At 42.3% G+C, this 17694-nt stretch overlaps 1 protein-coding gene across 17 annotated transcripts in view; it reads right to left on the bottom strand.

Moving 5' to 3' along the window:
- The window catches only part of RBMS3 (RNA binding motif single stranded interacting protein 3), a 627961-nt gene that overhangs the window by 106120 nt on the left and 504147 nt on the right, over positions 1 to 17694 (bottom strand). For 11 of the 17 annotated variants that reach the window (XM_074345363.1, XM_045520121.2, XM_045520114.2 and 8 more), the window contains 2 exons: positions 6397 to 6493; positions 4091 to 4141 (listed from right to left, as the gene is read on the bottom strand). In XM_074345363.1, the coding sequence (XP_074201464.1) occupies positions 4091 to 4141; positions 6397 to 6493 (148 nt within the window). The remainder of the gene's footprint in view (positions 1 to 4090; positions 4142 to 6396; positions 6494 to 17694) is intronic. The other 6 variants (XM_074345362.1, XM_045520120.2, XM_045520122.2 and 3 more) reach the window with 1 other exon arrangement.

Raw genomic sequence — 17694 nt, forward strand, 5'->3', positions numbered from 1 at the left:
GCAGCCGATGATTCAAAAAGACCATCTTGCAATTTCTTAGAAAATTGTAGTTAGCTAACCTAACCTAACCTAATCTGTAATGAAGTAAAAATAAAAGCTGACCTTTCTCCTTGACACGAAATAATGCCAACCACAGTGAAGAATGGAAGACTTATGATTCAAATGAGCCTACAGAAAATTTAAGAGACATGAACGATGCCGCTGCCTGGGAACCCTCATCTTTGCTCCCTGGCAGCACTGATTTAACAAAACAGCCGATGTAGCGCAACACAGGGATTTCAATTGTGCATCCGCGTGACATTCCAGTCGGACAAGCCATCACGCAGACTAGATATTTAGTGCAATCCATCATCTATTAAAACCCTGTCGGTATCGTGGCAAGATTTCCTGGTTTAGGACAGAACCCTGCGCTGAGAAGCTGCAACGCATACCCGATTGCATGGACGGGGAACAGATCCCTTGCACAAACTCCTCGTACTATAGTTCTGACCTGGGCCAGGCGACTTCTATCCCCTCTTCCTTCATACTGAAAAAACCCCTTCATCTTCTAGGTTTACAAAAAAGTGCGCTGCACACAACTGAGAAATGTAAATCTCCAAAGCAGCAAAGCTAAACAGCCCAGCTGGGCTTTGTTTTCCTCCCATCTTTTTACTCCTCCCCTTCCTTCTCTCCCTCATTTCGTTTCTCTCTTATCCATCATCACCCCTCCAGCTGGACCGCTGGTCCACCGCAGCCCGGACCAGAGGCACCGCGCTCTGAGACTTCCCTGAACGTACTGTTTCCTCTTCAGAGCCAAGCCTGCTTGAGACCCTCAAGCCCTTGAGTCAAACCTGAGTGAGATTCCCAGGGTTCTGGCTGCAGTGCAGGGTCGGGGTGCGCTCACAGTGGTGGTGGTGGGGCAGACCTCTACACCAGATCTTACGTGTGCGATTTGCTCAAGGTAATGGAAGAGAAAACACGAGAAAAGACAGACGTTTAAGCAGATCACTCTTATGGGCAACATACTGGAGATGTGTAGCTACTGACTGCTTGAATTTATTTATAAAGTAGGTTCCCGTTACGGACATCAAAGAGGTACCCTGTGGACCCTTATTTTTTACTTTCATTATTTTTATTCTATATTTTTTCATTAGGAGGTGTTGAAAGACTTAGTCAATAAATGACATAAGTACCAATCTAAGCAATTTATCTTATTTATAGTCTGAGAGGCTATCTCCACCAAGCTGGTTAGCAGAGTGTGCTGAGTCAGCAGTGTGGATGTGGGAGAAATGGGTGATCACTGCTAATTCTCACCTTTCTTCCCTCACCGACACTCATTTTGCATAACTGGGCTCATTTAAAGCATCATGCATCGTTATCTCCTCATAACTGATAATAACTTTATTCAGTGTTTGCTATTTGTCGGGCCAGACTACTCTGAGAGCTTTAAAGCCTTACTTCATTTAATGGACAAAAACCATAATAATTTAGATACTTCTGTGTCCATATTACAGATGAGAAAACTGCGACTCAGCAAGTTTCATCACCCAAAGTCCTATAACCAGGGAGGCATGTCCTCTCCCAAAGAGCCTAACCAAGAACCCATGCCCTTAGCCGTCAAGTCATTCACTCATCCTCTTCAGCTCCAGGTATTCTGTTCCCTCACCTTAGATTGCTGAAGAATTTTTATGTTTTAGTAGCGCAGGGTGCTTTATGTAACCAACCTCTACTCTGATGATGGAACAAAGACCAGTTGGGTAAAGGTTCTGTGTACAGCACAGACAACCAACAAAACTTCTACAGGGCAAAGACTGGTGCTACAAATTCGGTGGTTCCATGATGCTGGCTAGCCCATTTTTCCAAGTTGAAGACGACACAGTGGTGGGTGGCCCAGCCACCCCTGTTTTTCAGGAATCTGCCCCAACCACAAGCATCACATCTTAAACTTAAACAGAGTGACCTACGCTCAAACGCGATGCACAGTCTAGCTAGAGGAAGTCGTAAGGTATCAGTGAGCAGCAGCCGGAGCAAGAAAGAGCCAAGGGGCCAACTTCTCTCTTTCTCTTTCTCTTTCTCTTTCTCTTTCTCTTTCTCTTTCTCTTTCTCTTTCTCTTTCTCTTTCTCTTTCTCTTTCTCTTTCTCTTTCTCTTTCTCTTTCTCTTTCTCTTTCTTTCTCTTTCTTTCTCTCTCTCTCTCTCTCTCTCTCTCTCTCTCTCTCTCTCTCTCTCTCTCTCTCTCTCTCTCTCTCTCACACACACACACACACACACACACACACACACACACACACACACACACACACACACCCCCATTGCTGGAGGAAGCTACATGAGAAACAATACTCCCCCAAAATGGCTGGGGTGGAGGACAAGGGAATGAAGCACTTGGCTTGTGTCCTCAGTGTCAGTTGAAATAAAAACACATACGAGTTATCTCTCCTTCTCCTCAGCAGCTTGAGAAAAAGGATAGAATCTTCCATGCTTTGCTATCTGGAAAACACACTCAGGTTTTTGCCAGACATGCGTTCCTTTTGGCCACAATGAGATGATGGTTAACTTCAGGGTGAGCGCTGGGCTAGCGTGAGTGCTCTTCAAGGGAACACATTACTTTTCCAGAAGGCAGCTGTCCCCTTCCAGAAAGTCTACTCTTTAGAACTTGGCAAGACTTCTGCCCTTTTCCCATGTTGGCTCGGTCTGTGCCATATGTTGGCTTGGCAGCATATACTGGATTTTACCTCTTGACAGACTTGGACACCAAAGTGTAGCCTGGATTCCTTGCATGTTGGTAAGATTTACACAAAACCGACCGGACGAACTCAGAAAGCCCCTGAGGTATTTAAGTAAGAGTAAATAGGAGGGTTTGCAAAATACGGTCTGAAGGTCTGCTGGAGTAAGCTACATAGACGTTTTTCTTTAATTAAAAAGCAAACCATTAAAATATTAGGAGCAACATAGAATGTTCCTTATTTTTTTAAAAAAATGGACAAAACTCAACCATGAAAACCAGGGCTCTGATCTTTTGAGTCCCGTGTATTTATCTCCCTGACGTTTAATATGTGCTCCCTTATTGATATTTAGCTTTTAAAAGGGTTCAAATGTAGCACTGCTGCTTTGTACGACTAATATAAATTCAATAATAAGGCTTAGTCATTATAACACGGTATATAGCACGTCATACGTTAAAAATTGCTTTCACATTCTCTCTCTCTCTCAATCCTCCCAAAAGCCTTGTTAAGGACAGTGTCAGAAAAAGAAACAAAGGCACAGATTTGAGCATGCACCAGCGACCCTGTCACACAGCTTTCAGCCGGGGGTATCTCCCCACCTGACACTCTCATGAGCTGCTGAAATCTCTCTGTGTCATGCTTCTATAAAGCCGGAAAGCCTCCAAGACCTGGACCAGGATCAACAGGACCTTTAGCCACCAAGCCTAGACCCTAACGGAATATGTAACATTTTCCCCTTGGGACTGATGCTCTGTTGCGCCAGCAAATGGGAACGCCCGCTACTCGAAAAAAGAGCTTGAATATTTTTGGAAGGAATTTTCCACTAAAGAAGAAAAGAATGGTTCTAGTTAGTTTCCATAAACGTAATCGACCAACCTTGTGATCTACCTGTATGTATCTCCACCTGTTAGTAAACAAATACCTTCTTATTTCAACTCTTGCTTTGAGTCAGCACTTGGCCATGATACCCAAAATCGTTCCCAAAGCACACCAAACTGCATCCAAAGAAAACAAGGCATGATGGGAGGAGGAAGACAACAGAAAGGCTTTCCTCCATCATGGATTTAACTGCCCAGAGTTCGCAGTTCTCGCGTGAAGTAGAGATGCCCTGTGCATAACAAATGGTAGTCGTCAACTTGACATGGTAGACATCAACTTGACAGGTTGATGGCTATTTCCTCCAATAGAATTTGTCCTCTCTCTCTCTGTCCATCTACTGTACATACTTTTGTAAAATTTCAGGAACAGCTTTATTATCTGGAAAACAAGGCTGCCTGAAAGACGGATGGAATGGCACGAAAGCTTCACCCCAAAGCCTCTACGCATTACAATCGCTCACACTTGGATAATAGAAACATTGAGCCTCAGGTGACTGAGAACACTTACTGTTGGTTGCATAACGTATGGCGGATGAGGCATCCATGAAGTACTCTGGACCTATGCATCAAACAGCATTTATTAGCACAAAGCAATCACAGAGAGAACTTGGTTCTTGCGTTCAGCGGAGTCACACTAGGTCCTAAGAAAGTGGAGTCCATCTGACTGACAGCTAACTTGGCGCTCAAAACTAAGGCTCGAAAGGAAATTCTCGGACCTGATTCATTTGGTCCCTGAAACATGGCAAAATGTAAAGCAAATCGTACTTCACTAGAGCGGGCTCTCGTGCCCGCACGGGCCAGGCGGGGTCTTGGGACTTATTTTGAGGTTGATGTTTGAGGCTTCAGGGACCTCCTATTTTTAGGGGTCAAGCCCCAGGAATCCACAGACGAATAATGAAGGAGGCATTACTTAGCATGACTGCCAAGACTCCCTCTTTTTCTGTCATTGGTTCTAACTCCAAATTCTCAAGCGATCCCATCTTGGAAATAAATCCAAGTGGTAAAAGTCGGGGAAAGAATTAAGGAGATCAGCCAGAAACTTGGGGGAATGCTTTGGGTTAAACCCAAGTTAAGCAAATTTGTGATTTTTTTTCCCCTCCCATGGTAATTATAGTATGGCAAACTAAACGGAGTCTATGAGCCAGCCAACTGTTCTGCAATGTCCCTCATCAGGCAAATGACAAAGTCAGCTTCTGAGAGCTGACTGTGACATAAAGTACCCTGAAGATTCTCTTTTCAATGTACTCATACCAATGAAATGCCAGTGAACTTTAGATTAAAAAAAAAAAAAAAGGCAGTGAAAAGCAGGAATCAAAAACATAGGAAATTGCTTTAATTCTTTCTTTCTTTCTTTTTTTTTTTTTTTTTTTTGATAAAAGAGAGCTGGCGTTAAATTCCATTTCTGGGCTCTCCCAAGTGAAATCACTTTTCTGGAGAGATTTTTTTTTTTTTTTCCATTTGATTCATGTCGCCAGAGTGCTCTACAGTGGAGCTCAATGGGTGGTCTTGGCTGCAGCAGAGGCCAAGATTAGGGAAAAAATGGGGGCAAAAAAAACAAAAGCATACATGACAACCAGGCAGGACAAAAGCTGAATTGCACCTGCCTTTAAGCCTCCTGGGTCCCAAGGAAAGGCAGTCAAGATGTCAGCTGCTCTGAGACCCTCTGATGCAATGCACACAAGTCTATCCCACTCACCACCCCCGCAACAGGAGTCAAGAATCTAAGTGCAGAAAAAGAATGAAAATGATCTGCTTCCTAGGGGAGACCAGTTAAAGGCAAAAATGTGTATGGTCTTAAGGGAGATGCTCAGGACAGTTGGGACATCCCGAGATGACATATGTAGTGACTGATTAAGGGGAAGCCTCCCTGAATTGGTACCCACGTTATGGTTCTCCCCGTGGTAAAGCCTCCCCGCCAGCAGGTACACAATACCGAGAAACGCATGCGTGCCCACACTCACACTCTCTCTCGCTCGCTCTCTGCAAAGGTTTAAAAAATGACCTAGGCACCCTCGATATGTAGCATTTATAAGCGTTTCTTGTTGTTATTGTTCTAAGTATAATTAGAAGAATTGTTTGAAGAGCTCTAGGAGATAAAGAGAAGCAGGGAGAACTATCATATGCTTGATAACTCAAAGGAATAAGATAAGGAACACTGTTCGGGGGGAAGTAGGGCTAATTTCAATCCACCTGTGCACTTAGAATTAAGTGGCTGAGGACACACACTGAGTCTCAGACTTCCTCGTGTTTCCACATGTGGAAGCCCTGAGGTCTCTTTTGGCCTCTTTGGAACCGAGAATGAAGCAAGAGCAGGAAGGAGGAAGGACTGGCGCCCCTTTGAGAATCTTCCCTAGTTCTTGGACCACGTGATTACCATCTTATCCATGTAGCTCTTCATGGAGACACGGGACAATGTGACAAAATGAGATGACAGTGGTAACGTATCCTGCAGGGAGGGCCAGAAATGGGCTTGCAGAAAAGACCCCACGAGGGAAACTCTTAACCCCAAGTCACAGACAACAAACAAAATGACGTCTCGGTGTTAAGAAATCTGGGCGGATGTTGGCTGGAAAGTGGCGTCACCATGGAAACTCAGCGAGAAGGATGCAAAGCACGGTGGATTTTTACAATTCAGTGAAACAGGCAGACAAGCCCTGGAGAGTGTGGGCCACACTGATAGTTTTGAGTATGATTCCATTACGATGACACTAAAGAAAAAAATGACTTAAAAAAAATTCTGTGTCCCCTGTGCCTTGATAGAGCCTATTACTGGCAAGACAGAGCTGTCGTGAGATGCAGGTAAACTGGACATACCTGGTATGTGGAGACAGGGGAAGCGGCAATGAATGGCGTGACAGATGTCTGTGGGATCATGCGGTTGGTTGCGATACTGTACGGTGAAGAATAAAATCTGCAAACAGAAAAAACAAAACAGAAGATTCATAGATTCATGAAGCCGCTGCCTGCCTGTCTGGAACCCAGTGCCACCACGCACGTCTGGGCAGGACGGAGTTCCACCCTCCTGTTTCCCATCAGCTGTGAACAGGAGCATCCATTCTTTGATTCCACCAGGGGATGAATCGCTCTGAGCAAAATGACAACTTGGAGCCACCTTAAAGGGCGGCTGCACCAAAGCCACTTATGCCAGGTGAGTGTAATAATACGTTTAACCAACGGGGGAAGAAAAACCATGGGCATTGTTCTTTTGTTCTTTGTTTGGTTTGTCTGATTGTTTTTTAAGGCAATGCCATTCTAACGCTCTTTGAAAGAAAGGCAGAATGGCAGCATCGTGCTGTATGAAGGTGGCCGGTGTCACACATACACAAATTGCATCCATCTGTTCATCCAACAAAGAGGATTGGCTCCTGGAAATTTCTAGATACTTTGTGCTAGGCGTGAGCCCCCACCCTCAGAAACCACTCAGCTTGAAAAAGAAAGAAAGAAAGTACTTAATACTTTCTCCCTGAGAAGAGAAGGAAGTGGACAATTTGTGTCCAGGTGGGGATGGCAGTATTTTCTGGGTTAAGGCATTGGTGGAGATGCGAGACCTAGGGTGTGTACTCTGTAGACTCTGTGAAAAGCACGGAATTGTCTGGCCCTCCGGGGCCCTGCACTGAACAATTATGTTCAGTGATGTTGGGCAAGATCAGGGCTTCCCAAGTCAGAGGGGGAATGATCCTTCTGGAGGTCATCAAAGGATAGCTGTGACAGATCTGTTACAGGGTACTGAAGACAGCGACTCGCTGTCTCTACTTACACTATACCCTGGGGTCTGCGCGTTACCTCCTGGGCAGATCTGAAGTCACATTTCCTCCATGTCTTGCCGGTAAGGGGAAGCCTAGAGCAGCCAGGCACAGAACGTGCAGACGATACCAGGCTGCCTGTGAAGGACCATTTCCCTGATGTCAGAGTAGACTGGGAAAATGGGTAGCAGGGATAATGGAGTCATTATTTCACTCTGCCTTGGTCTTAGCAAAAGCCAGCTGCTACGTTTATTCTATTCTATTTTATTTTATTTTGTTTTATTTTATTTTTATTCTATTTTATTATGTTATTTTATTCTATTTATATTTTGTTTTATTTTATTTCATTATTTTATTCTATTTTATTATTTTATTTTATTGTATTGTATTTTTATTTTATTTTACTCTATTTTATTTTATTTTATTAGTTTATTCTATTTTATTTTATTTTACTCTATTTTATTATTTTATTCTATTTTTATTATTTTGTTTGATTTTATTCTATTTTAATATTTTATTTTATTTTATTATATTTATTTTATAACAGTATAACTGAGGTTGGAGCCTTGGGGACAAAAGCTTCGTTATCTCTCAGGGGTCACTGATATTTTCAATAGAGAATCTCATGGGTTTCCCTTCTAAAGAAGCACCCCACAGACTCCCATCGAACATAGGAGGGGCTGGATTTCAGGGTTGCCAAGGTTCAGAGTCAATTCTTTAAGCTTCGATTCTATAAAAGTCTTCAAGCAAGGATTAGGGAACTGTAGTCTTAAATTTACTTTACCTAGCTCTCAATAAGGAATAGAAGGTCATACTCTTTTGCTTTAAAAAAAGTGTAGCTTAAAAAAATGACTCCATTACACACTGCAACTTCCTTGCTGTCCATACCTATACCTACGACATCCCTAAGTTTGTAGTTGTATAGGTTTAAAAAAAGGACCTTAACTATATACCTATGAGGACGACCGAATTCATTGGGGGGAAAAGACAATGCCACCAAGGGTTCAGTGGAATTGGAACTCTCGTTCACTGCTGGTGGGAACTCAGAACGGTACAAACGTTTTAGAAAACAGTTTGGCAGTTTCTTATCAAGTTAAACACACATATATTTAGCCCACCCATCCCCCTGGTAGATACTAACCAAAGATAAATGAGAAGTGAAGTTCACACAAAAACCTTAATGCAAATATTTATGGCAACTTTTTGATACCCACCCCAAACCGGAAGCAAGCCAAGTATCCTTCAACTAGACTGGTGAACTCTGGTTCATCCAGACACTACTCAACCATTAAAAAGGGAGGAACTGCTGATACATGTAACATGATGACTGTGAAGTGAATGATGCTACATGACAGAAATCAGACTCCGGAGACTCCACATTGCAGAATTCCATTTTCTACGACACTTTGGCAAACGTAAATCTATAAAGGCAGAAAATAAATCAGTGGATGCCAAAGGCTGAGGTCGGGGTAAGGGGGTGGCTACAAAGTCATATGAGGGATTCTGGGCAGTGATGTTAACTGTTCTGCACCTTGACTGCTGGGTGATTCTGCAACTGTGTATTTGTCAGCCCTCACAGAATTGTACCTGCTTAAGAATGAGTAGTACTCTGTGTAAATCATGCTTAATAAATCTGGCTTTTAACAAAAAGTCAGTTACTATGCAAGAAAACATCATCTTTCCACTTTAAAAAATGTACTGAGTCAGGAGGGTATAGCTCAGTGGTAGAGCGCATGCTTAATATGCACAAGGTTGTGGGTTCAATCCCCCGTACCTCCTCTAAAAATAAATAAACCTAATTACCTCCCCTTGCCAAAAAACAATTACTTTTTTAAAAAGTGTACTGTTGATTCTTATCTTGTAGTTGGCTTTATTCCTCTGATAACTATGTAAGTTTAAAAAGCTAAAGATCTAATCTGTTCTTAGAAACAATAATTAGTACTTATGTGTAAACTAAAAAAATGTGCAGTGTACTGTAGATATGTATTTACATGCAATATAATGTGTATGTGCAATCGGACTGTAATAATTCTACATAATAAAACTGGAAAAGGAAAAAAAATTTAATGTACTGAATATTTACTCTGTGTACCAAAGATGGGTATGACTAAAACATTCCTTTGAGTTTCTCTATTCAGCCACTTAAATTGCATCTCATCCGTACATTCACCAGCCTAAAGCCCACTGATGGCTTTCCACTGTAATGAGAACAAATTCTGAATTCCCAGGATCGGCTAGCTCAGTCAGGCTATGCCTGACCTCTTGCCCAAGCCAACTGGGATCCAACCACACTGACCTTCTTCTGTCAAATGAGCCTGCCTTTCTCACTCTCTTCTCAGGCCACTAAACATACAATCCTTTCTACCTAGAAATGCTTATGTCTCCAAATCTCCCCAACATGACCTCTCTCTCAAAATTAGTCTCACTGAAATTTCCCCTTCTTTTGAGAGATCTGCAGCTCAAGTAGCAACCACCTCCTCTACCCCCAACTGTTCTCTGCTTCTTTCCTCTGATTTATTAATTTCATTCCTCTTATCCCGATCTGAAGCAGTCATTTCTTTAAAATGTCTTTACATATGTTATGGACTGAATGTCTGTGTCCTTCTGAAATTCATATATGGAAGCCCTAACTCCCAGGGTGGCTGTTTTTGGAGATGGAGGTTCTAAGGAAGAAGGTGAGGTTGAATGAGCTCATCAGGGTGGGGCCCCGCTCTCATAGGATTAGTATCCTTATAAGAAGAGACACCAGAGGACCTATTCTCTCTCTCTCTCTGGCCACCTGCTCACACGGAGGAAAGGCCATGTGAGGACACAGTCAGCAATCAGCCATCTAAAAGCCAGGAAGACAGTCCTCACCCAAAACCAAATCAGCCAGACTTTGATGTTGAACTTCTAGCCTCTAGAACCGTGATATATTTAAAGCCACCCAATCAGTGGTTTTTTTGTTACAGCAGTCACACTGACTACTGTATTGATTACTTCCCCCTCTCGAATGTCAGCTTCAAGAGAGTTGAGGACACCTTGACTTTGCTGCCCAGAACAGAGCCTGGGACGTAGTAAGTACAGTGCTTTGCTTTATTGCACTTCACAGATACTACGCTTTTTACAAATTGAAGCTTCCTGGCAATCCTGTGTGGTCCACTGATGGTTAGCATTTTTGAGCAATAAAATATTTTTAATTGAGGTATGTACATTGGTTTTTTTTTGTTTTGTTTTGTTTTGTTTTGTTTTTTAGACATAAGGCTGTGCATGCTTAATAGATGGCAGCCTAGTGTAAAGATAACTTTTATATGCACTGGGAAATTTAAAAAACCGTGTGACTCATTGAGAGAGTCACTTTGTTGCAGCGGGCTGGAACTGAAGCCATGCTCTCTGAGGTTCGCCTGCACTTAATCCCTGGAGGTTGAATGAATGAATGAGTAAATACAGCAACTTATGGAAATAAAAACAGTGCCCGTGTCTAACTCGTGGGGGCACGGACAATGCCTTCTGTTCAGGTAGGAAGCTGATGGCGGAGAACCCAGAGGAAATAGGCTGACATCACACATCTGCAAAGGCAAAAGCATCACTAATGCCTGTGTTTGCAGCACGCAAAGATATTGGTAGCAGACTTTTCTGCAAAAACTATCCTTTGCATCAACAAACAAACAAACCCTTGAGGTCTTATCTTTGACAGATCTGAGACAGTGATCAGAGAGATTTATTGGAGGTTCATAACGACATACCGGGCACTCGTGACCACTCCACCAACAGCCAGCTCTGTGCGTTCCCCATGCAGCGGATTGACTGCTCTTAAAAACCCAGTTCCAGCCTCTTGTGCCAACAGCGCGAATCATGCATCAGATTTTAGAGTGGCTGGTTTATTTTGCAGAATGCACCAACTGGCATATTAAAAATGAAAGCAGTGAGGGCTGGCTTGACAGGCAGAGTTTACAGGAAATTTTATGGGAAAAACAGAGAGCAGAAACATTAAGAAACCAGCCAAGTAAACTGATACTAACAAACGGAGCCCTTGGGGGAGAATTTCATGCGTTTTTGTTCTGTCTGCTCTAATCCTATCCATCAAACAAGAATGGTATTTCATAGTTCCCAGCCAGTCCCAATACTGCCACTCAAGTCAGAGAGTCATTCTGAACAGAAAATGCACCAGAAGGATCCGACCCAGCACACGGACTGGATTCCCTCATTCTGGAATTCTTGAAAGAAGCTCTCCCCAAGTCCAGATGGAACTCGGATGCATTTACAGGAAACCTTTGCTTAAATCACGGGACAAGGGAAGCTGTCACTGCCTCCGAGGCTTAGCGACACCATATCTAAAGAAAACGCACAGAGCTGGACTCCAAAGGAGGTGCACAGTGAATCTCCCAGTCTTTTCCCTTTTTCTTCTCAGTCCCTGTCGTGCACCCCTTACGGTTTAAAACCACTTTCAGATGGCCATGACATTCAAAGAAAGGAAGAGAGAAAGAAAGAAAACATCCGAATAAATACTTTAAGCATAGATGCCGTGTTCCTGGGGACCCGGAAGGGGAAAACTGACAGCACTTTCTGGCCGTAATAACAAAGCTCAGGTATTTCTAGACGCGTGACTGTATGTTTTCTATACTGGAAATACATGCATTACGCCTTGCAAATGCTATTACGGAAACTGGAAATGAATTCTGTTTTTGTTTTGTTTTGCCCTTTTCTTTTTCTTTCTTTTTTTTTTTTTTTTTTTTTGAGGGGGAAGTAATTAGGTTTATCTGTTAATTTCTATTTGGAGGAGAGACCGGGGATTGAACCCAGGACTCGTGCATGCTAAGCACGCGCTCTACCACTGAGCTACACCCTCCCACCAGAAATGAATTTCTTTAACAGACCATTTTTCTGGGAAGAGTTTACTCCCCTAAGAGAGATTTCTATGGTAAAATTCACATAGCGAATTCACACGTGTATGACAAATGTTCCGTTTATCCTTCGTTCTAAACAAAAAGGGACCTTTGGCAGGATCTGGAGATATTTTTGGTTGTCTCAACTGGGTCAGGGGGCCGCTCCTGGTATCTAGTTGGCAGAAGTCTGGGATGCTGTTAAGTTCGGGACAGCTCCCAGCCTAAAACTTGTCTGGTCCCAGAAGTCGCTAGTGCAGTGTCAAGGGTGAGCGTTCTTGCTTGGGGACGGGAACTGGCCATCCCCGGAGAGGCTTCATGTGAACAAAACTCCCAGTGCCAAAGGAGCTACGAGGCCTAGCTAAGCTGGATTATCTGTAGAACTCTAAGCTGGCCTCTGAAAAAAGTACTGTCTTTCAGGAATGCAGAGGGTTATTTGGTTTTCTGGCATTAAAGGCAAGTGGGCTCCAGAAATCCAAAAAAAAAAAAAAAAAAAAAAAAAATAGAAGTCTAGCTCACAAATAGGACATTATTTTGCCTGCAGAAAAGTCATCTTCAGGGAATTTAGCAGTCAATACTAATATGGTGAAATCTTGTTTCACTGACATTAAGAATTACATGAATACGTCAATAACCCCAGGGTAGATTTTTTTCTTTTTTTAACTGTAGGAAACTATACACAATCCTATTTGCACCCGGAAATAAACAGCACTGGCTTGTCTTTTATGTCCACAGGCAACTCTGTTAGCGTCAGAACGAGGAATACTATCCTCAGGGCAACACCATAGCACAAGATTAATAAGTTACTGGTCATTTTTATAGTAATACCAACATCTCCTTCACACTGGATTCCTTTCCCAGTGTAATAAGATAAGGTTTCTGTATCGCTTAATATCAAATGCCCATATAAAACAGCTGGCAAGCCAATGCTAGAGCAAATTCTTTTTTTCACGTCTCTCCCAAGAATGCATTTTATTCAAATAAACCAATCCAAAAGGCTTTTTACCCTGCAGCCCTTAGTGAAAAGGGCACAGGAAAGATGACATTTTGAATATGGGGCGGAATTCTTTCTACCCTCCCAGCCTCATATTTGAAAGTGATGGAATTTCATATGGGACTGTGACAAAAGCAATAGGGCAATTGTAATAACAAATTATAGAGTTATGCCAGATCGCTCTGAAGGAAAAATGGACACTTTTATTCTCCTAAGTTAGCCAACAGGAAAAAGTGCCAAGAGTCTTACTTGTCCATTGCGACCCAGGACCTTCTTCACTGTAACCCTCAAAGCCTTACATCAAAGTGACACTGAACTAATTTTTTTTTTTTAATTGACAATTTGGGTAGATTTGAGCAGATGACAGAACTGACAGTTTCCACCGCCCAGATGCCAAATGGCACAGAGACACCACGGTGCCCCGTTGACAAATGTTCGTTCTTCGTTTACTAAAGGTCAAGTTAAATTTGGGAGTGCTTAGTTCCGTTGCTGTATTACCGTTGAGGTGAGGGAATTCAGAACAGATAAGTGTCGACACAATGGCGCTACCAGCTCCCCGAGCCACGAATCTGCGTTTGATTCTCAGAAAGCCCGATGGCCGAGTGCAGTCTCAGGATGCTACAGGATCCTAACGCGTGTTCTTAACTACGCGCTTCTTAGCTTTGCACATCTCTAAAACCATCAAGAAGCCTTCAAAACCCTCATTAGAAAGTACCTGCCTCTCCTCTGTGGTCCTGTGGCATCAATTTTCTTGCTTTTCCTTTATGCAAAGAATAGTAACATGTGAACAGGGAAAAATGAGTTTCTCTCACCCCTACTTCTCCGGACTCTGTTGGCTCTCTCCAGAGGAAGACTCTCACCGTTTCTTACGTATTCTTTCAGAAATACTTTATATTTGTATTTGTATATTTCATACATACAAAAATTAATACCTACGTAAATCTCCCAGCACTGCGTGCTTCTAGGGACGACGTTATCTGCACCATGTCTCATACTGAATTTGCCTGCATGACCATTTGAAACTGAGCAGGACCCTTTGGGGTCTACGAATCCTTTCCATGTCCCCCAGTTCTCATTTGTAAGAATGAGGCTTCATTCAGCCTCTTTGACCTTCCCTGAGTCCCAAAGGACAATTCAAAGAGTTGCTAATCAGGGGACGGAGAGAAAGAAGGAATGACGGAGGAATAATCTAGAATTCAGGTTTTTCAAGTGCAAGCAGCCTGTCTGTCCTCCGTGCTCGGCCCTGCAGTAAACCTTTCTCTGTACCAGACTCTGATGTTTTGCTTTGCTTGGCCTCACGGGGCGTCAGGCATGGGAACTTTTTTTGGGTAACACATTGTTCCCTATAGGATAGAAAGGTTTTGTTTTGTTTGTTTTGTTTTTTTCAAATTTGTGTCACCAAAATGATTTTAAAGATACGGTAGATAAATATTCAAAAGTAAAAAAAAGAAAAAAGCTTATTAAACGGAGCCAGCATTAAGCAACGTTTAACAATATTAACTGGCCTGGAGGGAGTTGGAACTCTGTCTCCGGATGTGTTTGTTTCATGTCAAATGGGACCAGTTTCTTCCCCACAGCGATGAGTACTTGTCTCTCTGAGAGATGACTGCTCTCTGCCTTAGGGCTGCCTACTGGATGGACTGCAGCAATGTGATTAGGGAGTACTGTACTTTACTCTGGACCTTCATGTTAGATTTCTTAATATGCTGAGTAAATTTTCTAAATCAGTTTCCACACCGCTGAGAGACACATGTTGACGTTAACTCAAAGAACAGTCCGTTGAGAAAACATTTGTGGTTATTTTGACGTTTTAACATGCATAGAAATTTCTATCTTCTTGGCACCAAACACACCATGGGTAGCCTAAGGCTTCCAAAATTCTATTCTTAACACAAGACTTAAACTCACGTTTCAGTTTGGCTGCTTTGGGTGAAACTGGAGGCTGTACTGAAGGAGAATCGGATTAAGGAATTACATGGGCACAGAGAACACTGATGCCAGGAAGGGGGCTGAATTCCTCACATTTTCTATTTCTGGTTTGGTCTTCACAGTACCAGGTTAAACAATCTGTAAAGATGGGTAAGTCAGGGAAGCTGCCTTCAGAGTTAACATTCCATCAGGGAAATGAATGTGTTAATAGCTATGTGAAAAAAAGACTGTCAAATGCATCATGGCCCGGTGAAGTATCTTGCAACAACAGTGTCAAATTGACACTGAGGACAGCAATTTCTTGTAATAACATCGAATGGAAAAGAATCTGAAAAAAATATATGTATGTATATGTAAAAATTTTTAAAAGACATAAAAAAGCTAAATGGAGTAAGTCTTAATGACCGATTTTATCATTAAGAATGCTGTAGGACAGGCAGCCCAGAGAACTCGAGCTCATGGCCTAAATGGCTTGAGAATGAATTTTTAAAAAAGAAAAAAGTAATTTAGTATTGTTTTCCACTTAATTTGGCTTGTATGATGAAGAATTGATGAAGATAACGACCTCAGTTTGGGACAAAGATATCCAGGAGTGACACCTGACCAGCAGTTAGACACACAGGGATTCCCTTTATCTAGTTATGAACTTGACATACCGACTTGGGAGTCTTCAGTTCCTAAAAGCAAGAGGAGCGGATGAGATCAACCAGAGAGAAGACACAGTGAGGAAAGACTAAACTCTGAGAAAGATCAGTAAGCGTGAACAGAAGAGGATGAATCCGCAGAGACCAAGTGTGCAGTGCGCTTTGAGAGCGAGGAGGACCAGCCAGGGATGGAGCTGTGAAGTCTACGAGATAAGAACTTTTCAAAAAGGTGTACGTGGGACCAACAACAAGTTACGGGAGACAAGATTTCAAATAAGGACTAAGAATGTATCAGTTACAACTGACAAATACGGAGATCACTGGGGACACCGGCAAAGGCAATTCCAGTAAGTCTGAGACCGGAATTCATACTTTGGTAGGCTTCATTCGCCACAATATGGGAAGACAGGGTGTTTAGAAAACGGAAGTTATTTACCAGGGAAGAGAAAGCTAAAATCGTGTGGTCACCAGAAGTGACCTGGATGGCAGAAAGGACTGTTTCTCTTCTACCCTCTTGATAGGTGGAAGAAATGAGTATTTCTACAAGGTGGAAAGAATATTCAGTGGACAAAGTACTGAAGACAGGGACTGATGGATAGCATGAAGTTCTTTATCAGATGAGAGTAGACAGAATCAAGAAGACGGTTATCCTTAGCATCTTCACTACAATCTGTTTCCCGAGGGAAACAGTCATTGTTGTAAATATCTAAGTGGGATCACGGAAGAGGCTGAACCACTTTTGCAACTGCTCAAATACTTCCAAGGATATTGTCCACCTGTTAATATAAGGTCCAGATAAAGACGTATCACAGAGACAGTGGTTGAAGGTGGATGGATATACTCACAGTCAACTGCTATATGCTACGGAGGCAGTGAGGGGGGAAGTGGTCACTGTGTACCAGGCAGTCCTCACTGCCTCTAACATGACATCACCCAAAGTTCACTTTTGGCTGCTCAGATTAGAAGCTGAAACCCAACTGTTTTCTCTTTGGGTCTGTTAACGAATCAGGATGAAAATCTGGAAAATTACGTCTTTTGGAAAAATTCAGATTTTAAGTTGTGCATCGGAAAGATGACAAACAAAAGCAAACCATCCCTCAGTCTCGTCCAGGCCTAGGTCACTGCGGCATCCCCAGTCTTTGACAGACAGCCTTGGACTTGAAGATCTTTATAATGAATAGACATATAAATATATAGTACAGACAGGTAGATACATTCATATATACATCCATTCATATATATGTAAGCAAATACTAACATTTGTTGAAAGTAGTTAGGGACACATAGGTATCTATTCAACTGTTATTTCTATTTCTAGTATGGATATCAATTTCTCCTTGCAATTACGTGTATTTTACATGTATCAGACTCTGAACCCATGGACCATTAAATTACAAATATAAAATGTTTGGTGCCGAGTACGTGTTCAATGAATGTAACTCCTTTCCACTGTAACACCTATTTTCTGTCACTGTCACTCAGCCTATAATGCCTTATTTTGTGCCTTTTGAGTTGACTATTTTATGTTTCCAATGACACAGCACAATTCTAGACGACTTAATTCTTCATGCCTTAACTTCCTCTGCCCTCCCCCAAGTTCAAGGTGCTTTGCTGGAAATAAAAGTGTCCTTATTGAATAAATGAAAGGATATCCTTACATCTCACTCCTAGAGAAGTTTTAATCAACAAGGGACAACGGACTAGACTCTTACCCTAGATGACCACCCCTGTTTACTCTTTCATGGAAGGGCAGACCATGAGTTTCTTGAGGGCAAAGCCCTCGTCACATAGCTTGGTTTTTTTTAAACCTATAGAGCTTATTACCGAGCTTGGCAGACTGACTCGATGTTCACTGAATGACTGAATAAATGACCCTCTGCATGAATAACTATAAGAAGAAGAGGGATTTAAACACTTTCAACATCCCACAGACTTTCATT

This window comes from Camelus bactrianus, chromosome 17 (genome assembly GCF_048773025.1).
Source record: "Camelus bactrianus isolate YW-2024 breed Bactrian camel chromosome 17, ASM4877302v1, whole genome shotgun sequence".
Lineage (NCBI taxonomy): Eukaryota > Metazoa > Chordata > Mammalia > Artiodactyla > Camelidae > Camelus > Camelus bactrianus.